At 32.6% G+C, this 23,181-nt stretch overlaps 2 protein-coding genes and 1 long non-coding RNA gene across 3 annotated transcripts; all 3 read left to right on the top strand.

Annotated features, from left to right (window-relative positions):
* The first annotated feature begins 433 nt into the window (after positions 1-433).
* LOC106121659 (uncharacterized) lies at positions 434-1,240 on the top strand. The gene is made up of 3 exons (XR_001228067.1): positions 434-495; positions 883-975; positions 1,058-1,240. It is a non-coding gene; the product is annotated as an uncharacterized LOC106121659 (long non-coding RNA).
* A 10,466-nt stretch (positions 1,241-11,706) lies between these two features.
* On the top strand, positions 11,707-14,192 carry LOC106121802 (pro-resilin-like). The gene is given in 2 exon segments (NM_001312084.1): positions 11,707-11,826; positions 12,313-14,192. Coding segments are annotated over 2 exon segments (1,431 nt in total). The 5' UTR covers positions 11,707-11,814; the 3' UTR covers positions 13,732-14,192.
* A 4,318-nt stretch (positions 14,193-18,510) lies between these two features.
* On the top strand, positions 18,511-19,738 carry LOC106121590 (uncharacterized). Its single transcript, XM_013317303.1, has 2 exons — positions 18,511-18,537; positions 18,845-19,738. The coding sequence occupies exons 1-2, from the start codon at positions 18,517-18,519 to the stop codon at positions 19,736-19,738; spliced, it is 915 nt and encodes a 304-aa protein (XP_013172757.1). The 5' UTR covers positions 18,511-18,516.
* Positions 19,739-23,181: the final 3,443 nt, after the last annotated feature.

Genomic DNA, 23,181 nt, shown 5'->3' with positions numbered 1-23,181 from the left:
GTGAAGTGTGAAATATAATCGATGTCAAAGAATCATTAAGATTGACCTATTAATATGGACACACTAATAAAAGGCTAAACTTACGTGTAGTTATATACTAATAAATGTTAGGACTTTTGAACCCGTCGGAGATCCTTCAACAGGGAATATGATTACTGAGTTGGGTTTTGTTTTAGTAGTTTTAAAATTATGTTATGGATATTGTCTTAATACAAATTTCCACAACCTATAAATGGAAAATGTGTAGACAGTCTTGTTTTTCATTAACATATTACAACAAATGTAACTAGTAATACAATATGGAACAACTATTTTAATTCATAATTAGAACAGGTATGACATTATAAAGGGAATATTGTACCAGTTTTAACAATTAAGTTGCTCGCTTGCTATATATTGTGAGCTCTTCCTTGAAATAACATAGTTTACTTCAGCCAGTTACACCAACTGTTTCACATAGAACTATTAACTACAATCTTCACAATGAAATTCGTCGTAAGTATTTATTGCTTTTATGACAATTTATGATTATAAACTTCGCTAATATATTACCTTTCTAGACATAACTAACTTATGTTTTCTGCGATAAATGTCTCTCGCTACGAGAACGAAATGAGATAAAAATCATTTTAAAATGTTATTTTTGAACAACTAGTCATCATCATCAACCTGCCTTTAACCCTACTGTGGGTCGTCACAGTATGTACTACTCTTTCATACACCTCTATCAGCCGTCATATCTGAATCTAACCCCTTCCTACGCATATCTTTTTACAGGCAATTCCACACTCGCCAAATTCCATACTCTCTTTGGTCTTTCTCTCCAAAAAGGTCATTTTGTTGTTTTTTTCTAAGCTTTTAATAGGTTATGAATGATCGCAGGTGGTTTTCGTTATGTGCCTGATCGCCATGGCAGCTGCGGCTCCCCAGTATATCTACCCTTTCAACGGCTTTGTGGATAATCTGGCCTCTCAGGTATGAGTTAAATGCAATAGATACCAGAAGTAGATGTTTACAATAAAAAATAAGAATTAAAAATAACCTATTTCTTTTTCAGACTGTGATCGCTGGGCCGACTGTTGTCAACCGAGGCCTTGCAGGTTTCGGCGCAGGTTTAGTGGCGCCCGGGTTCGCTGACTTCTTGTGCGACAACTGTTAAATGTTTGATCCATTTACGTCATTGTAAATTATCATCAATGTCATTTATCACCGATTGTAATTTTTTAAATAAACATTTTTGCACACATATATTTTTTTTACTAGCTGTGCCCGCGACTTCTTCCGTGTGAAATACTGTCTTTGAGCTGCGCGGTACTGGACAGTACACGAAAATTGCAACATAATTTTATTTGACTAAATTAAAAGATTTTTTCTAAAATAAACGCAGCCCTAGTTACTCCTTATTACATCTACTTGCCAATAAAATTTCCCTCAAAATGGGCTAAATTAAGTAAGAATTTATTACTTATAAATGTATAGGCTAATTATTAAATAAAAATTATATACTTTACAATGGTTTTGGTGCCAGTAAAAGACGACTTTGTTATATACACACGAAAATGAATGTTTAAGTTCGCCGCATAAGAAAGTAAAAATCATAATGTTAAGAAATAATAATCATAATAAATAGTCTAGTTAAGCTTTTCCATTGTTATAAAGGAAGTTTTAGAATCAAGTGACAAACAGATACACACATATCTCTCCCTATGTCCTCGTAGTAGACCATAGGGGAATCCACAGTGCGAATGAAATCTTAGTGCGTGTTAATAAACTGACGGTCGGAACGTATTTCAATGTTTTACTATGACGTAATAAAAGTAAGAAGATAAAATAATATAATTGAAAAAAATTACTAGGCATTACGAAGTAAGAAACGCCCACATTTCAATAAAGCTCGATAACGGAATGTTCAGAGCAATTGCATAAAGTTCATTGTAAGTAAACAAAGGACTAACTTATCTTAAATGGTAGGCTTTAACATTATTTTAATTTATTTGTAGATTACTTCATTTAATTTAAATTGCAAAATGCATATTTGTACTGATATGTGTATGAGCAAGGTTGTAACAAAGCATTTCTTGAATAATTTTAATAAGCAATAATCTATATTTATACAAATAATTAAAATGAAAATGATCTGTACAGTCAGCTGCATAAATGTGTAGATATTTACAAAGCTTCATGGATACGTCTACTCTGTTTCATAAATATGTATGCACACATCCGCAAATAGCATATATTCGTAGTAGGAAGCATAATTACGTACAAGTGTAAGGTTATTAAACCAAAGGTATACATTAGTTTCTGGTGCTTTGTTAATGTAAATATATTTATGTAGTTGACTGTACATGGAAAATGTAAAGATATAGATTTTAAACTATTAAGAGGGTTCGGCTTAGACTGGACAATGTAAATGTAACACGACCCCGCAAACAAAGTTGCAGGCGACAAGTTTATAATATTCTAGTTTGTGACAACTGACGTACATAAATATTACAATTTATTCTAAAAGTAATAATTGCTAGTTATCTAGAGCTGTTTGATACCTTTCTATGAGCGAAGATCGGACACTAGCAGCCTGTATCTATGAAAAAAGATGTCTACAGAGCGATGTTGCTAAACCCAAAATATATGTGCTATTAAACTCGTAGATTAACGAGTTTCACTCGAAAAAGCGGGGAAGCCCAATGCTCTCTGCTTATAAGACTAATAATAAACGATTTAGGAATTTCCAAAGAAATTTGGATTCAGACATTCGATTTGGACAATCGATGGGCTGATGTTTATTAAAAGGTATCTTCAGCACGGCTGCATGGATCTCGCTGAAATTTGGCACTCCTATAGAACATAATCTAGAAAAATGCATATGCTAATGCTACTACTATTTTTAGGAAATATTACGTAACTAGAAAATAAGTAGATAGAATATAGAAAGAAACTATGATTCTAAGTTCATGGTTAAGTTTTCCGTATGGCTGCTTCCTGAGAGGGCTTAACACTCACTTAAAACATTAATTAATTATATACTCGTACTAAAAAATATTTATTGATGTAAATGAATCTCATCTTAGGATTTTAAGTTAAATACAGCGTACATTACTAGCTACAAATATTTAAAACGGGCTCTACTGGATTAGTTGAGCTAATAATTTATTATTGTTTACCTTATCTGGTGTCGCTGTCGTACGTCAACTTCATGTTTTTTCTCTTTCAACAACAAGTATTTTCATTAAATATTCAGATTGTTAGATATGACCTTAGGAGGTCCTAGGCCGAGGATCAGGTACTCTAATGTAAGTAGGCGACCTTCCGACTCAGTATATATACAGCTTGTCATCAGTAGGGCGGCATAGTTTGCACTTAGAAGGCCTACGAGCAGTTCTAGTGAGATCTACCCTCAATCACATCATCAAAATGAAATTCGCTGTACGTATTTATATGTTCTACATCATTTGTATATAAATATTTGTATCTTTATAGTTTGCTCTTGTTATCATTACAAGACATCTTACTAAAATGGATGGATCGAAGGTTCGAAGGTATCTCCAGAACGAAATGAAATTTGCCACAGATGAAGAACATAGTCCGCACGGATGTAGTCGTAGGCGGCAGCTAGTATTCCAATAAACACGATATTAGAATCGTCTTGCATCGCATAATGAGTACCCAAGATTTGATTAACTACAATAGCTCGATACTGAACCAATAAAAATGTTACCTTATTTGCAGATTTTCTTCGTCCTTTGCTTCGTGGCGTTCGCTGCTGCTGCCCCTCAGTTGCTCACCTGGCCCGGCATTGTGGCACCATTTGCTCCTCTTGCCCCTAGGGTAAGTTGTTAATCTAATGTACACATATTTATGTAATCAAAAACTTTACGTTTACTATTTTGTCTGATAAATGAGGATATCTTGTATTCGGATTTTTTGGGATGACCTTTGATGATGATAGGTGTCGCAGTATTGTTCTCTTTTGTAAAAATTAATGGATTAACTTTCTCTTACAGACTGTGGTGGCTGGCCCGACTGTTGTGAACGGTCTGGGTTGGGGCGGTCGCTTCATTGCTCCCGGAGTGGTCGGCGCTACCGTCTTTTAAATTGCTCAAACAGACATACAAACAGACCCGACATGAATATATTATGAACAAATTGCAAACACATTCGATAATTATCAAAATTATGTAAAATAAATATTTTTATAAAAAAAAACAACAAAAGGTTTTATTCAATCCTGTATACCAAAAATATGTCTTTATTTTATAGATCCTAAAAAAATTAACGTTACTCTAAAATAGTGATTTATACGAATAGAAAATTTGAATCGTACCAATAAATAATTTCTATAGATCGATTAATATTTGATTTAATAATATAATAAATTTATTTTTAGTTCTATAAGAGATATGTAATAGATTAATAATGCATAACATTTGAAAACCAATTTCGATTAAAAAGTATGAATAATTAATAAGAAATAGATTATAAATGTAATAGTAAAAGAAAGTCAAATATCTAGATGGCTCATCGCAAACTCTTCATCGAACTTTTGCAAATCGAATTTAATCTACATAAACATTTCACTCATATAATATCGAGTGAATTTTTAAAGCAATATATGTAAGTCGTTACACAAGATTCTTATGTCATGTTACGTGGGTGGTGAAGGAATCTTTTGGAATATCTTTGCGGAACGTCTTTAAGGTGTGAAACTATATCAGTGTATTTTGTGAATCGGAAAGCGAGCTTTAAATTCTTTTAATATGAATGCATATAAAATAATATGCATATGGTTATGGACTTCCGTTCCAGATTCTAGTAATTTATGACTCGTTATGTCGCATCATTAATAACTTACTACAAAAATACGACACGCATTTAATTTATATTAGTTAAAGTAAATTTCTCTCCCCCTTAATCATCATAATCATCAGAATGTCAATTCATTGTTAGATATAGGTCTTCATTTAATATCTTCTACAATATACGATCTTCCGTTTTCTCGTCCAGCAAATATTCTTAAACGACCATGGGTTGTCATTGCCGAAACATCCTTACCAATATATATTGTTATATTTATTTATTTTTAAAGTAGAGAAGGATGACAGCATGTTACAGTTGATCCGACAGTGGAAGCTTACGGTAATGCAAAGTAATAACAATCAACGTTTCGCTTATTTACCACAAAGAAATGTCTAATTAACAAAAATATTGCACACATGCGTTAGCGGATTTCGTTAACTAGAGCGTTTATAATAATATAAAATATTATTTTATGTTTCGTAATGTAAACAAGTGCAGACATAACACTGCAGCGGCGAAAGACAGTAAAAGTGTCGGCGATGGCGGTAAAGTGGTCATTTATAAGATTATCATGCGATACGAGGGTTCCGCGTGTATTTATTTATATGTTAACATCCTTTTCCTTGGCGCATATGTAAAAAAAATATTGGATTTTTATTGCTTCAATAAAGGATTGTTAGAAGTTCCCAATAATTTTTTTATGTTATGAAACAAAAGAGTGGATTTGTGAGCACAAAAACGATACCTAAAAGGATGTTTATAATAGGAACATAGAATACCATTATTTCGTGGTAATGATACAGATTATGCTGTAATACGATAATAAAAATTCTCGGCGATTTAATCAATATGCTAAAAAAATATCTAACTTGTGGATCTCTAAAAGTGATTAAAAGAATCACGACTACTGAAAAAACAACAATATAAAGCATGCTCACTTTATAACTTCAAGTTATTGTCATTATTAAAAAGATTTCCCGAGCTAAAAACCTCGTACTTCTTAAGTAACTATCGAGAGTACTTGTATATGACTTCTTTGAGTATAATTTAAAAATTATATAAGAAAAAAACCTAACAGCGGTTGAACCCAGACACGGTTTGGATAGCAGAAAATCGGCTTCAAATAGAGATATTTGAATAAATTTCTTTATTGTGTCAACTTTACAAGTTTTGTTCAATTACCGTTGGTTTAGGAGATAATGACAAGGATGTCGATAAGTTTAATACAGAGATTTTGGTCTCGGAAACCTACGGTTAAAGAAGTTGATTTTTCATGCGCTTCAGCACAGTTTATAAGTTATATAATGAAAGACTAGAACAACATGCATTTACTTTTTAATTGTATCGCAATTTAACATCAAAGATGATCCTGATCTGTTTAAATACGACTAAAATTGTGCTATAGCAAAAGTGAAATGATGTAAATCTGCCGACCAAGGGAGCTTAGTAGATCAGTATTAGTTTGATTCGCTCCCATTTGTTTATTGAATAACAAACAGTATAGTACAAATGAACAGCTCTAGATAGTTCGGAAGGGAAAGGTAATCGTTCGAGTGAATGTCGGAAGTATCCGCTCGTGTGATATCATTATTTAATTCATTGAGATTGAGGACATCAACCTCCGATACAAACATATCAGGTGTAATCGTATTATATGACTGCATTTACATTTATACTTCTTTCATTAGAACAAAATATATGACGCTTTTAACGTAATAGTTACATATATAATTAAGATGTTTTGAAAACAAGGATAATATTTTAATAAAAATATTTACACTAAATTAAAAAAAAAAAACTCTTTTAAAGTACCATATTTGATGAACGAAATGTATGCGTCTAACGGTTTATTTGACGCAAAAAGTGTGAGCAATGAAACGGCATTTGAACGTGACGATCGAGTTTTTATTCAAATATTGTAACCGTCAGATACCGCTATGTTAATTAACAAACGTCTCACTGAGCTTTAAAAAAAATAACATAACTATTTCTATTTATATACTGTATATATTTTTGACTATTAGCGATAAATGGAGTGAATAAAAAAGAAAAGCTTTTGATTTTACGTATAAAATATTTAAGTATAACATAAAAATTCCTTACAGTAGGTCTATTTACAACAATGTAAATCATTATTTACAAATATAATATACCAGTTATTATATCTATATAATTATATAGGTATTATATTATTACCTAAGGCTGCAATTAGAGAACTATATAAATTGTTAAAGATATTTCTTTTACTGCCCTATATGGACAACATTTTTATGCATCGACACAATAACATAATCCATAAATGATAAAGTACATAAATAATAAATCAACTTTAGAGTTAAGAAAATATTAATTGGATTCTAATTGACATTCATATTTGTGTAAAATTAATTATATTAATTGTTAACATTTGAATAACAAAGCTACTAACAGTACTTTTCTAAAATGAACAGGGAATGAGCGATGCTTGATTGGGGTTAACACATTTACTTAAAAACTCTAGTTTATTGACCATTTTACCGCAGTAGAATCATGTCTACTTAGTTCAAAACTATAATCGTGTAGTCAAATGTAATAATATAGGTCTCAATTTATAATCGGGGCTTATCTAGAATAAGACAAATCTTTCATTGGTAGATAACAATGCAATTCTCAAACGTGCGAATGTTGATGAAATTTTAATGTTTTTTACACTAACGCGGTTGCGAATTTTACATTACCGTCTTAAATGACCTGAACCGATTGAGCGACTCACGCGACGTCGAAAGTTGGCCGACAGTAAATATGTCTAATAACCAACCGATTGAGAACCAGTTCCTCTGATCAGCCGCTTATGTAGCTTATGTTCCGTCTATTCTCTTATCTAACGCATATTTATAAGTTATGTCCCAGACATTAGTGTTACTTAACTATTTCCTTTTTTGATTTACTTAATTATTAGTAAAAGGATGGAATTAAAATATTGCTATTTACTTTATAAAGTTCATCCAGACATCCTATCTATATTATATGCCAAATTATGTAATAAAATCTTAAATATAAAAAAGATCGAGTTAAATCAGTTTAACAATAATATATGTGTTGTGTCACGCATTGTCATTTGCTTTATGAATATAAAATAGGATTTATTACATTTAAGTAAACAAGTCACATGAAATTTAAAGGTGTTATTTCTGCTGTTTTTGGCACTTGTTGATAAAAATTAAACGTGTGGAAAGTTTTTTTTTCATAATTTAAATTCAAAATCCACACTTGGATACTTATGTTTAAAGCTTGTTGAGATATAATCGAGACAATAGAATGCTAAGTACTGTACAGGGTTCCTCTTAGAAGGGAAAGGAAAAGTTCTCTACCTTTCCTATTACATATCCAAAATAATGAGTCTGTACCACCGATTTATTTCTTCAAATGGTTTGTCGCCTTTGAAGTGCTCAACTTAGGTGAAATCGTATCGTTTCATCTAAGTTGTCTTATCATAATTTAACAGTTAACTTAAACAAGTCGGATTGATTAAAAAAAAACTACTTAGTAAACAAACTACCACATTTATATCTAAAGTTACATTTAAATCAAGATCGTCGTAACACATAATCATCGTTTATTTCTTGTGCGGTATATGAAAGTAGATAGATACATAATGTAACTGTCACCAACTTCCTAAAAATAAAATTATATGTCTGACAGTGACAATAGAATAGTGGATGTCCGCTCTTGCGATGTAATGATTTGAAGGAAAATTTTAAGGTTGGTGTATAAAAGCACTTGTTACAGTATACGTATTATGTACACAACTCATTAGTAAAACACTTTGTTATTAGGTTTTTAAAAATGAATCAATGATTTTGTGTGATTGCTAAACATCTACTTTCTCATCGATGGGTGTGATTCACTATATTTATTATGTGAACGATTTAAAAAGGCACATAAAAGTGAAAATAAGTCCGGACACCCTATAACTTTTCACCTCGGTAGGTTTATAATTATGTAACAGAATACGCAGAGAATGAGGTAGGACGCTCTACTTTCCGTTCGGTGAACGAGAGTTTTGTTTGGTTTTGTTTGTTAATTGATAAATTGTTTGACCGTACAGTGAAGCGGAAAGTGATTCGGACGTAATAATTTCTCGGACGATTGCACTGGACTGGGCGATAATTTGTTTTACTCATATTAATAATTTCAAGTGACTGATTTTGTATATTTGCTGTGTATTTTTATTGTAGTACAACTACAAAATGCTTTGATTAAGTGCAAGTCGGACATGAAAATGAAAAAAAGAACGGTCACTCAGAGCAGAGATTAGCATCAGTGTTTTGTTTATTTTGCTCAGTAGATTTTGAACTTGTCTAGGACAAATAAACAATCAAATATATTCTCTTACATTTGTACAAATGAGATGAATACAAAAATTCCTAGTTTTAAAATCATTCGTAGATGTAAAGAGCTATAAACATAAGTACGAGTCATTTAGTAGTTAATTAGTCCTCTAAAAAATTTCCCATTAAAATCGTTAAAGGCAACCACAACAACTAATCTTTGAAAAGTAACATTAAGTTACGAAACACTTTTACATTCACCGCAAAAAACGTATTAACCACTAAAGGAAAAAAAGCCTGCAGCGAAGATTTAAGAAGATAACTTTACGTGGTGCAATTAAACCTGAGTGACGCAACATTGTTATGAACTAAATTATTAAACTTCCAAATCAACCTTTTGTATTGCTATAATATTAATTTCATATAAATATAATAACAAAAATAACCTTGTCAATTAATCTTTGCCATTTACATTACATTTATATTGACTGTGACAGTGTCTAACTGTTTGCCTGAAAGAGGCATTTACAGTCTAACTGGATAACTAAGATAGTTGGAAGTAGTTTACACTAAACTTACTTTAAGAATGATTATACTTAAGGGCTCTTTCAGTCCATTATTTCAATATTGTTACCTCATTGGTTTTTATAAACCAAGTAGGTATTGTTTACACATGCGTAATACGTTACAGCGTGTCTAATCAAGTATTAGCATGCTTAATTAATTGATGTAAATCAGTGCGTGGCTTTCAGTTCCACACCATTTGACAAGTTGGCCATTATTTTTGTTTCGTCGATAGGTAAATAAATATAACTTTGATTTGTTATTAGCTTGAACGACCATTTAAAACTAGAGTTGTTATAATTCTGACAATTGTCAAGTTGTTCTTAATTCTGACAATCATTGTTGTCAATAATAATGATTTGAGAGTATTTAAAGCTAGCAAATTGGCCTAACTAAATAAAATATGTATATTATCAAGATTGGTAGAGTAGTTAAGGCGTTTTATTCTGGACATACAACGCGATACGAGATTATTATAAGAAGAGTCATTTTGAAAACACCTTAAAACATTAGTATCAATATTAGAAGTTGCGACAGAAACTATGTAAAAAAACAATATAGGCCATTAAGGTTAATCGAGAACAAAGAACTCTATTATAATAACTTCTAAATAGGTTATTGTTATTAAAGCAGGCAGTATGAAGACAATGAAGTTATATAATAATAAATTACTCGATAGCGATGGCCGAATAATAGCACCTACATTAGTTTGTGAAAAAAAGAAAAAACACAAAATAGAGAAACTTTCACAGCATGTGCATGATTACAACTAATTTGAATTAAGAATTGGATACAAAAATATTAAAACCGTTAAAATGTACAAACTATTTGTTACAATATTTGAAATTCGAACAGCGAGATAGAATTTATAATTTCAATCGTACACGCGATATGAACAAAATTTTATGTTCTAGACAAGCCGCTGCACTATATTTAGACTTTTTTATTTGTCAATATACCTAACTACAATTTATTTTGCCTAGATTTGATCACTCCTAGTGGAACTTGTATAAAGAGCTTAACAAATATCTATGATCAAATTTGATTTCGTACATTAGAATCTTCAAGGAAATCGTTTCCTCATAATCAAATCATTTGCTTGTGTTGTAAATAGTTATTTAGATGTGTTTATCGTGAGCATTGAACCTTATAAAGGCTATTTTGCATTGCAGGGCGCACACCATGATGTCACATCAATACAATGAAAGTGCATTTACATTTTAACAATTCAGCAAACGTACACTTGTTGATTTATTGTTTGGATTTTGTTTTTAGGTAGTTTACAAAACACTTATCTACATCGAAAAAACCTCAAATGTTTTAATGTAAAATTCAAACGTCCAAATAGACATTTTTACTTCAGAGTTAAACTTTAAAGTGGCAGCACTTTTAAACTTCCCATATTAAGTTGAAATAAAATCAATAAAACATTAAAAAAAGTTTAATGTAGATAATACTCGTCCCAGAAACGTATCTCTTTTTCAAAGGCCGGCAATGCATCTGCGGTACCTCTAGTCTTGCGGATATCCATGTGAATCGGTTACCACTATTCATTAAAAATTAAGGGTCCCACGTATTGTTTGCTTCCTATTCTTATAAAAAGAAATAGTACAGTAGACGGATTAAAAAAGTAGGTCAAGGATGTTTACGAAATAATCATCAACAAAATAATTCAGTACAATAAATAATTGCATACAGTGACAATTATCATACTGTGATATGTAACATACTTTAGATACAAACACAAGATGTGTAGTAAACGCGTCCGGTTGACATCCGAGTTGATAAGCGCACCAAACCGTGATCGAATTGTGACGCAACGCTTCCGGCCTTGCGTTACCTCATTCTTGGGCTCGGAAGCCCGATAGCTTGCTCCCATTTTTTCAGCCGGTTCAGTGAAAGGGTCCTCCGATACACTTTTACCCTCCCGAAGCGCCCGAGACTCAAGCGCTCCTCCGCGCCGTTCGCTGTCTTATAAATTCGGTGAAAACACAAGCGACATCACATTACAAATTCGGCGGCTGTACAGACCAGCCGTTCGATCAGTGTCTTATAAATAGATACATTTGTGAAGTGAAAAAAACATTAGTATAGTGACTTAGTTTCTTAAACGTGACTGTTGTTCTTAATTAAACGTTTCAAAATGAAATTCACGGTGAGTGTGCATTCTGTGATAATAACAGTAGATAAAAATAAACAAAAATCAAAGGAACATAGTGATGTTTATAATAATGATGTTAGAAAATAAATCAATTTTTAATAATTATTCTTAATGGTGGTAAAAATAGTTTTTGCTATGTATTAGATTACATTCACATTGTTTCTTGTTTGAAATTAGTTAATAATATATCTTTACATACAAATAACATGATAAGAAAAGCCTATTTATTTCTACTTAAAGTAAAAGCGGTAAAAGTGAAATTAAAGTTATAATGCAGGCCTGAATCTTTAACGGCGTCATGCGGGTCCGCATTTTTATTATGGTGTGAAACAGGTTTTAAGCTCTTTGCGATGGTAGATTTGCACTAACAGAAATTAAAGAAAATTTGACTGAGGATTTACTATATTTGCTATAGTGATAGCGATTAAATTTTCGGTTTCTTTGTAACATTTATTAATTAGTAAATTTTTGTTGTTCCAGGTCGTATTCACCACACTTCTGTGTGTGTCAACATCGTTTGCTATAAAAACAAAAGTGGAAGAACCGAAGGATAAAAGAGAAACTTTAACAGGGTACCCGGGAGCAGGTCATTCTTCGCACAGCTATCAAGCCCCTTCGTATGGTCAAGGAAGTGAGGAAGCGAGCGCTATCAGCGTCGGCGCGGGCTACAGCATTGGTGGAGCCAAACCTAGTTACAGCTTCGGCGCACCAGGATCTGAATCAGGATACCAGCTGTCGGCGGAAAGCCACCCTTCAAGTGGTCACAGTCCTATCCAACTTGCTCCTATTACCCTCCAATCAAACCATGGATCTTTAGTCGGCAATGATCTCTCTCAACTGATGAGCCAAATTTCTCACGGTCTTAATTCAGGAGCGATTACTTTACAACAAACCGGGGGACAAGGGGGAGGTTATCAGTTAGGTAATTTAGGTGCGCACGGCGGCCAGGAATATTCGTTACCTCAGTACTCTTTCGGATCTCCAAAGTTACAACAACAATTTGCTGCGTTTGAACAATCCCAATCTGTGCCGTCATATGCTGCTGGCACCAAGGGCCTCGGTTCTTACGGTTCAACCGGACCCGTTTTGTTTAGTCCAGCCGAGTCTCACGGTAACCAAGCCACTTTATCTTACGGAGCTCCCAGTGCAGGCCATTCCTTTGGTGATTCTGGATCCTTATCTCTGGGCAATGCTGGCCATTCACTGTCAGGATATTCATTGGGTAATCAAGGACAGGTGTTAGGTGGACAATATGCTAGCTTAGGTGGCGGATATGCTGCTCCAGGCAAAGCATTCAAACCTTCTGCATTCTTAGGTTCTTCTGTTCAGAGTGACTCAGGACATGCTCTTTCAAGCCTTTCTGGATCTTACGGCGCACCTTCATTCGGTGGCTCACACGGAGGATCCAGCTCACACGGTGCTTTTGTCCTTGGTTCCGGTGGTCATGGCGCTAGCTTTGGCGGATCTTTGGGAAATCTTGGTGGCAGCTCGTCGAAATTCATTGCCCCTACGTATTTGCCGTCTAAATCTGAAGGGTTTGGTTCATTAGAATCGATTGCCGCCTTCTCTTCAGGTGGACATTTGGACTCTCCTCGCGCTGGAACATACGGTATTCCGTCTGGTTCTTTCTCTCATCAGGCGACATCATCTAACAGTCCGCAATACTACGTGACGTCATCAAAGCATTCGTTGCCCAGCGGCAGTTTTAGTAGCGGTCCTTCATACCGAGGAGCCACATCTGGACACAGTTCACTGAACTCCTATTCATCTGGACCAAAATACAGTTTCGGAGGCTCAAGCTCTCGTTATGGATCGCCGAAAGATAGCCATGGAGCTTACAGCGAAACCTCATACAACACAATTAAGTACAGCGAAGAACTTAAGCCCCGTGTTCACTAATTTCTGAAATGTATTCTTAAGTGGTTTCGTAAAAGCTACTTACCTGATATTCTGTAAATATAGGCTAACTAGATGTGCGAGAGAGTATGCGGGCCACGGTCTAGACGGAAAGATTGAAATAGCGAAAGCGATGCTGTTTTCTTTAGACTTATTAATATGTATCCGTACAGATAAATACTTGGAGTTGTTAATCTTTAAAAAAAAAAATATCAACATTATTTTTTTGCGTGAGAGTGTTATTAGAAGAAAAAGTGGCCCGACCAGTTAATTGTAAATTATGCTTTAAAATAGCATTGCACTGATTACCGATGTATTTGTACCGTTAAAGTCGATGTTGACATTGAATACGCAGTGAATTTCTGTACATATACCGTTGTTAGTAAGGTAGCTTATTTATTATTGTTACTGATTTTAAGTTGTCTTTAAGTTTTTGTTGTTATAAATAAATTTTTAAACAATTATTGAACATCTTTTAATTTTAACCTTACACTTAGATCCCTGAAGGGAATACGAACTATCGAGTTACTTTCAAACGCCTCACTACGCAATCTAAGAAAGTTGCCGCAAACGAAGGAAACGTGATACAGAAACTTAATAAACACGTGACTATCTTTGATTTCACACAAAGGAAAGTTAAGGAAGTTATATTTTCGTTTTAAAAATATACAGCACTGCAAGATATTAATATCATTATTCCAGGCTGTATGATTAGCGTTACACAATCGTTTGGTTCATGTAAACAAAAAAAGTGACTTCACGCTTGACAGATTAAGTAGACCGAATGGGAGTCAACTGCGTTCACTTCCGAATTCTCTGGTGAGATTATATAACCATTTCCTGCTCTTCTACCGGTCATCAAAGTGTTTCTTATCATTAAAATGAGATAATTTGAATAATGATTGATTAATACATAACGTACTTACATATTAATCAATCATTATTTAAATATTAGGATGCTTAAAACAAAATATGTATTATTATTTTTTTTACATAATGAATTATTTTTAAGCTTTAAACTTTTTTATTCTAATTAATATAAACATAAAGGGCAATTACTTTTAAATTGATGAGAATGAGTTCACCATTTCACTGCTTTTAGAAATTCTTGCGAAAATTGGCATGGGCAACCGACTCAATACAAGTGATGCAATTATTTTTAACTAACACTTCAAAGAAAAGAAAACGTCTATAAAAGTGCGAAAACAGTAGGTACTGAATAAAACGTATGAAATAAATATCAAGAAATAAAAATAAAATGAGACGACTACGATTTAGAACTGCCGCCAGACTGTATATTAGAACTTTAATGTTTTATACGCAAATATAGCTTTGGATGTTAATTAATCATATGAAAATGTTATTTTAATATTTGATATAACCAATTTAAATTTTCTTTCTAACTGCAGCTTTGAAATACTTTAATAGGAGACAGACTTAGAAATCGATTGCTAGCAAAGAAATCCAGTTGTACGAGTGACGCGCACTTCCTTGCAGCGACCTCAAAGACTAATTCAATATTTAATTGGTATGAAAGTTTTATAGTTAGTGCTAAGATTAAGTACTTAACCTTTTTTTTGTAAATCAGATGAATTGTAAATTTATGACCTTGTAACGGACTAATTTAATCATAAATTTTACAGGATATGAACCTTTCGACAGCCTTTTATTTATCCAGAACAATAAATATTATGTTAAAATTCTTTTTATTTATTTTGTGATAATTTTGATTGTAAAACACACACCCACAAAAATATTGCCGGCATACCGGTTTTCGCTGTTATGTTTGTGACTACATACAGTATAAAAATATGAATGTAATTCAATTTTGAATAATTGTAGTGAAATGTTTCATTCGAATTGTTTTCTACCACAAAGTCTAATACGAAAGTCTGATAGGATTCTTTGGTTTTTTAAATAAATAACGATTAGTTTTCATATCAGCGCCACCTAGCAGTAATTTTCAACTGGTATGTACTCAAGAAGTAACTTGACAGTTATATAAGTTGCTTGGTATTAGTAACAGATGGCGCTTAAATAGATATTTAAAATTAAATGTCAACAATCGGATATGACTAACGCGTTGATGTCTTTTCTATGATGTACATATATAATATGCTACCGCTGTGATGACAATTTTATATGGACATAGGTTAGATAGTGAAATTGTTTCGTAATTGAATATTTGTCAAGAGAAATGATTATACACCAATCAGATGAGAAATTTTAGCGTATAATGTGTTAGTTGGACAATAACTTTTCACATAATGCGTCTTTATTCGCTTCTTGTTTCTATTAATATACTGTTCTATTTGACTTAAGGTTTCTTTTTTGTACTGAACCAAATTCTACCAAGTCGCCTTTCTCACGCGGTGTTCACTAATTAAGTTAGTATAAACAGTTTCTAAATTAGCGTTTTGCGTCCAAAAAAGCAGCTGTTCAACAACAAAAAATTACAATGCAAAAGTATTTTCAACAATTTTTTACGAACATAGTAACATTCTTTTAAAAATAAATCTTATGTACATTGTCAAATATAATTTGTTTTGTAATATATCTTTTATGTAAATAGCTTTCTTAATCAGTAGCTTACATCAAATGATGATTGATAAGAATCGTAAGTTACCAAACATTTGTAGGAAGCCAAAACCCTTACTTATCTAACTCATCTGCTTTTGATACGCAACAACTAATCAACAAGTAAGTGGTGCCGAATATCGTAACTGGCTTCTTGCGGCAGATACATCATTCATCCGTCATATCAGATTGTTTATTAATTTTAAGGCTAGCATCAGTCATGTTTACGTCTTCAAGTTTTTGGGTCATGAGAATGTTTTTCAGTAGTTTATAAGTAATTTTTTTCAATGATATAATGTTCTTGATGTGTATCGCATACTACCTGTTATTTCTTCTTTTATGCTATGGTCAAGATATAAAAATAGTGTATACTGGTTACTAATAGATTTTTGAAGTATTATTATTTTTATTATGATCAAAATCAAAATTGGCGTTGACTAGATTTCAGAGAAACAAGAGACTGTTTACTATAGATTTCATTTAGTCACAGGTAAATCTTGAACATTTTGAAATTAGAAATATGTGGCGCAATGTAATAGAATTTAGTAAATGTTAAATACATTATAAAACATATTTAAATGAATAAATTAAGATAGATATAATAAACCGACTATATTTTAGTATTTCCACATGTTATTCATATGATAAATGACAGTACAATACGTATATGGATGCGAGTGATATTGAATTTTTGGTTGATCAAGGTTGGTATCTGCATTATTATTATAAAAACTGCACTTTATTGCACAACTTATTTACATAATTTTTTTTTAACACATTATTAATTAAAATCCTTTGGCACGAATGGCGCGCTTTCATTCTAAAGTCAAGTGTCAGAATGATTAGTGAGGGGACATAAACGTCGACATTTTGGTAAGGCTAGTGTTGCGCCAGTACACCGTCACAGGATCAAATCTTCTTAACAATACAAACAAAAGAAATATATATTTTAAGGCCATTAACCACTACCATTAACTTATAATATATTGTTTAAAACTTACAGAAAGTAATATATAAGAAAAATCTTGGTTGAGACGCTGAAGATTATTCAAAATTTTTACTTTAGTTAATAATGAAATCTCATTCTCTTCATTGATTATAAGTAACATGACATCAATTAACAAGATTCAATTTATTTCACGAATGCTTACACAACACGCCAAACGCTCGTATATGGGTGTTGCTACACAAACATCTATTTTTTACATCATTATCCTTCACTAAGCAAGCCTTTATATGGCTCATTTACGCTTTGGAAGGCAGCTATTTAGGTTTATGAATAAGGATTCGTAGTAAAGATAATAAATGGAATTAGGGCGTTGTCTGCTCATTTGTACTCTACTCTACATTAGTAATTTAAGATGACTGTCTTTTTTAATTCTAGAGGAATTTTAAGCTGTCATCAGTCTTTGTCTGCCCGCTGATGGTCCTTTCTCATCTCTTTTACGGTATGCGGTCCTCCGCATCATAGGACTTTTTAACATTATAGAGAGCAGTTAGTAAGAATGGGCGCTTTTATGAATGTAATGGTAATATTAGTGAAAACACTTAAAGGTTATTATTTAATCACTTTTTACACTTTTCTAACAGAAAATGAATTTGTAAGTTCTAATCTCTTTGCTAAGAAATTCTCAACGTGGTCTCGGAAACGGACACGGGGCAATCGATGAACGCAATGCGTTTCCGCGACCGACCGGGAAGTCGACTCTCTCGAACTGGATTTGTTACGATACAGGACAAAGACCTATCGGTCATTTCCTTTCTTTAAACATAAAGAAACGGACTAGGCAAAGACCTGTAGTTGTATTGAATAAATTCTGTTACTTTCCGCGGCAGGTAACGTTAATGTGAAAACTTGCATCTGAATATCAAACTGATAATTACGTCTTTATAAATGGATATTGACTCAAAAAATGAGCATACAAACAACGAAATATAGAACTTATTGCTGTCTTTTTTAGACAGAGGTGGACAAATGCGCTTGACAGGTCCTGCCATTTAAAAGTCAAAGTTTCCTTAGTTGTCGCGGTCTGGACTAAGTACAAGAGGAAAGTTGTCCGCGAACGTTCATATAAATGCGTGAACTTGATAATTCTGAACACTTTTCATTGCGGCATTGAGTTGACAACTTTTCTATTTGTTATACGCCATTTTCCTGAAGAAAAATTATGTCATTTTAGTTTAGTAATCGAGAAGAATTTTTAATCTAAAATGGATTTAAAACAGCTTTTGGTAAGTATTTCTTTACTAATGATAAATAGAAAATAAGCAATTATATTGCCAGAAATTGGATTATTGTGACAAAGTATTGAACAAACATAGCCTTTACACTTTTAAATTCTGCCAACGAATTTTCCTTCTTTATATAGCTTAGTTTTAGAGATGTCTATATAATTTGCCGAGATATAGAATCTATAAATCAAAGAGAATATTTGAACATAACACACAATAATGTAATAAACTTAAATTGTGGATTTTGGGGCTACCTTTTTATATTAATAAATACATGTTAATTATAACGATTAAAAACATTTTACAGATCGTCGTTGCTTTTGCTACATTGGTGTGTAGTATTGAAACTGACGACATTGAACATAAAAAGAGAGGCGCTGGGAAATCGACTGGAGTGAACACTATCCCCACTGGTATACAGAAGCCAGATTATACTTATACCATTTATACTCAAAACCCTAATACACAGAGCAGTCACAGTACATCAAGTCAAAGTTACCAAACTCAAATCCCTAACTCTTTCTATCCTAACCAAGCCAATAGTCAGTATTATTCTTCCGTTTCCTCCAACGAAGGGACTCATTCAAATCCACCTCAAACAAATGCACAACACCAAGGTTCAGCACAATTTGTACCTCTCAACTTCATTCCAAATCCAGGTTACCAAGCTAAATATCAAATTGTACCTGCTAAGTCAGCTAACGGTATTCAACTAGCCCTTGTCCAATCGTCTTCTGGATATTCGCCACAGAATTTACATGTGTCCCAGCCAGCAGTTTATCCACAACCTACAAACCAAGTAAATTCACACAACAATCAATTAGTAAATTCAGTTTTCCCGCACGGACATTTCAATTTTCCCAATTATCAACCATTGATAGGTTCGCCTTATTTGTCTCAAACGCCTACAATTCTTGTTCCGCAAATAAATCATCCGTTTTATAACAACCTCCTTTATTCTAGTCCAGGTCAAAACATTTATTATCCAACGAATGTCCAACCTAAATACAGTTATACACAAAATTCCCCCTCAAGCAATACAAATGATTATGAAAAGTTGCAAGGACCTATTTCACAAAGTAACTCTAAGGAAAGTAATGATATTTCCGCACAAAACAGCGAAGTGATACATGGTGATTCTATTTCTGGTTATAAAAATGGATATACAGGTCGTAGTCAAACATATACCAAATTGACATAAATAATAATAAATTACTATATTCTGTATGCTTTTGTTCAATATTAATAATGTTTTAATATTAGCTATTGTTATTATTTATAGTTAAACTAATTTTAATCGAGACTAAGTCATATAAGCGTTGCATGTTAATTATTTCTATTAAATTAATAAATGTTACCATTTTATTTGCAATTTTTATTCTACAGGGAAGCTGATTGTAAAACTCCATCAAATTTGTTTCTTCATGTTAAAGAAATCACAAGTTAGTTCGTATATTTACTAGAAAATAATTTCTAATTACGAAATCTTCATTGACAACATATCTATAACATATATTTTATAGTGGGCGTTATGACTCTAATAAAAAAATGAATTGATGTTTAGCATACTCTATGCAAGTTACGAAACCGTCTAGACATGGGATCAAGCACGTGATCATAAAGACATTGATATATCATTTTGTGTGCATTCTTATTAAAATTATCTTTTTTCACAATTAATAAAATATTCCGCAACTCCGTTTTCCTCAAGCTGAATTACTTAAATTGAGTCGATAAATGCAACAACTGCTGGTTCTTTCAATTAATTAATCAATTAATAAATAATAATCGATTCTACGAGTACTTAGAGGTTTTTTTTGTTTCATCATTTTCATTATAATCGACTGGATGGAATTATATATTCTTAAAGCGCTAAAGCTCCTTAGGATGATTTCCACTTTGAACAAATGTGACGGTGTACAGATACTGGATATCTGTATCTGTTTTTTTTATATTGCGTAGTGAAGATATCAATAATTACGTAATAATATGTCGTAATTGATGTCCATATCAACACAAGTGCTGGAATTGCTTTGGTGAAAGGAGCATTTTTAACAAATTGCCACTTTTATTCGTATCACTTTTGAGAAGAGCAATCATACGCACCTTTATATAAATGCGATCACTATACAGGCTGTCCATTTTATCCAACAGTTCACATTAAAAAAAATATACTGACAAGGTCTTCCTGATGATAAAGTATTGAAAATATAAAAATGGATTTCAACAGCTATACATTCGCTGAATGCTTTAACAATAACAAAATTGCTACGGTGGACAACACATATTTTACTTAATAATTATAGTCCTTTTAATTTTGTATTAAATAAAAAGAACTTCAGAAAGGAATGACAGTAACATAATTTAAATTAAAAATGAAACACTCTGTATATATCCGTTTCATTTTTCTACAATCGTTCGACATTCCAAATAAACTGGTTTGCTCTTCGCGAGAGTAAATCCATACAACGATAATATAGATTGCATTCGCGTAATCGCTTATGGCATATTGTGACATATAACTACATTGAAGTTCCCATTTTTCATTGCCCACGGCTAAATTACTTTCGGATTCAAATCAATACATCAATTTTTAATGTTGCAATAAACAAAGCAACTTTCATAAAATAGATATAAAGTTGTGATTGCAAGTAGGCTCGATTTGTAAAATTTGTTTTTATAGTAACCGATCATCATCAGCTCACTATACACATTGAGGGGCTTGGAGCCTACCCTAAGTTAGGGGTGTCTAGGCCACAGTCTACAACGCTGGGCCACTGCGGGTTGGTTGACTTCACACATATCTTTGAATTTTTTTGCAGATATGTGCAGGTTTCATTCCGATGTTTTCCTTCACCGTAAGAACATCGAATAAATATACATATGTAAATCTACATAAGTAACCGAAGGGTATGTAAAATTATGGGTTTTCTTATTTTCATAAAGCTATCAAAAGTTGAAAACAAATCTAATTTTTAAAAATAGTGAATAAATGGAGCAATAAGTGTTATGCTTAGTACAGATATATGAGAAGAATTTAAGTAATCAAGTTATGATTTTTAATGTTATTACTTTACTTATTACATAAAAGTGTATTTATTTATGCAGCGTGTGATAGTTTAGGTCTGTGGAGGGTCGGCCGGGGCGTTTCGCCATTGTTTCGAACGGCCGAGCGTGAACATTGATAAAGGTGTGTTAATTTGAGAGGAATTGAATAACAAATAGAAATTTTCACTTCCGGTTTTGTATACTATTGGTTGCAAATTTTTGAGTCAAGAGTAACAATTCATCACCATTAATAACAGTAATATAAAACACGTCTAGAATTATAGTTCTCAATCATGTTTGGGTGTATAGTATATACTGTTAAAATATTATAGGAATTCTAAAAGCTCTTCTAATCGTACTATCTTACTGATATTATAAATACGAAGTTTGAATGTATATATGAGTTTTTGTTAGTAGGTATCTCCAGAACGGCTCTACAGATTTCGCTGATGTAGAACATAGTCTGGAAGAACATACTTACTAATAACTATTGATTAAGATTGTTTAAATTCCGCAACGACGGAGACACGGGCGACAGCTAGCGATAAAAATAAATTATTATTATAATCTATGAACATTATTTTGATGTATAGCCAATTTCTTATTACCTGTCTATAAAATACAAGGAAGAAATTAACATGTTTCAGACAGTCTTAAAGTGCATTAAAAGGTACCTTAAATTAAATTTAAGGTCCACAGATGCTATACCTGGTTTACAAAATAATTACTTGTATCCGTTTCTGTAAGGAAGACTTATTTATACAATAAATTTCCATAATGAATAATACACTACGTCTAATTAGACTAAGTCGCCTACATTCCGTGATATCTAGGCAGGAGATGAAATTCCAATGACTATTTTCCGAAGTTATTTTTACGATACGACCACAAACGATTGCAGTTCTCCATATAAATTACTGAATGTTTAGACGTTAGACAGTTTTATTTCACTTTAACAAGCTTTGACGATATTAAAAACACATTTGTTACTTTAAAGAAATTTTAAGTTAGATGCATTATAAAAATCTATACACACGCATCGATTATTTATTCATGGGAATTTTGTCAATGTCACTTGAGATAGTATTAGAATGATCGATGGAACTGACATGAAAGTAGAAAGAAGGAACCCACTGCTATAATTAATTCTATTTATAGTTACAGCATTAACATATTACGCTAAGATAACTTGATTAAATCACTTTTACTGAAGACGATCGTCCATGGCATGTAACTCGCTGCAGGCTAGAGGCATCGTACGTGAGCCCTCGAGGTTTCGGCTCTCTCGAATTAGATAGACAGTAAGTATCGTCTACCGTCCTCTGCCAATCACTTCATAGACATGCCGTAATCATTCACGCCATGGGTAAAAGAAAGATAAATTATTGTAATTTTATAAATGGACCTTAAACATTCATGTAAAAAAAATTGCTTATAAAATGTGAAATAGTGAATTTCATCGTCCATACAATTGGTTATAAATGCTTAAAAACAGGCGCTAGTGCTAATATTAGCGCTAGTGTTATAAGAAAGGCCTATTTTGAAATCAAGCAGAGTGAGAAATATCCTGTGACTTTTAGTTTTGTGTAGCGTAAT

Source organism: Papilio xuthus, unplaced genomic scaffold (assembly GCF_000836235.2).
Source record: "Papilio xuthus unplaced genomic scaffold, Pxut_1.1 DF826938.1, whole genome shotgun sequence".
Lineage (NCBI taxonomy): Eukaryota > Metazoa > Arthropoda > Insecta > Lepidoptera > Papilionidae > Papilio > Papilio xuthus.
Note: the sequence above shows the minus strand (reverse complement) of the source record. Positions and strands in the feature narration are given on the sequence as shown.

Coding starts and splice junctions, on each gene's coding strand:
- LOC106121590 (XM_013317303.1), top strand. CDS start 18,517: ATGGATTTAAAACAGCTTTTG. Junction 18,538..18,844: donor TGGATTTAAAACAGCTTTTG/GTAAGTATTTCT, acceptor AACATTTTACAG/ATCGTCGTTGCTTTTGCTAC.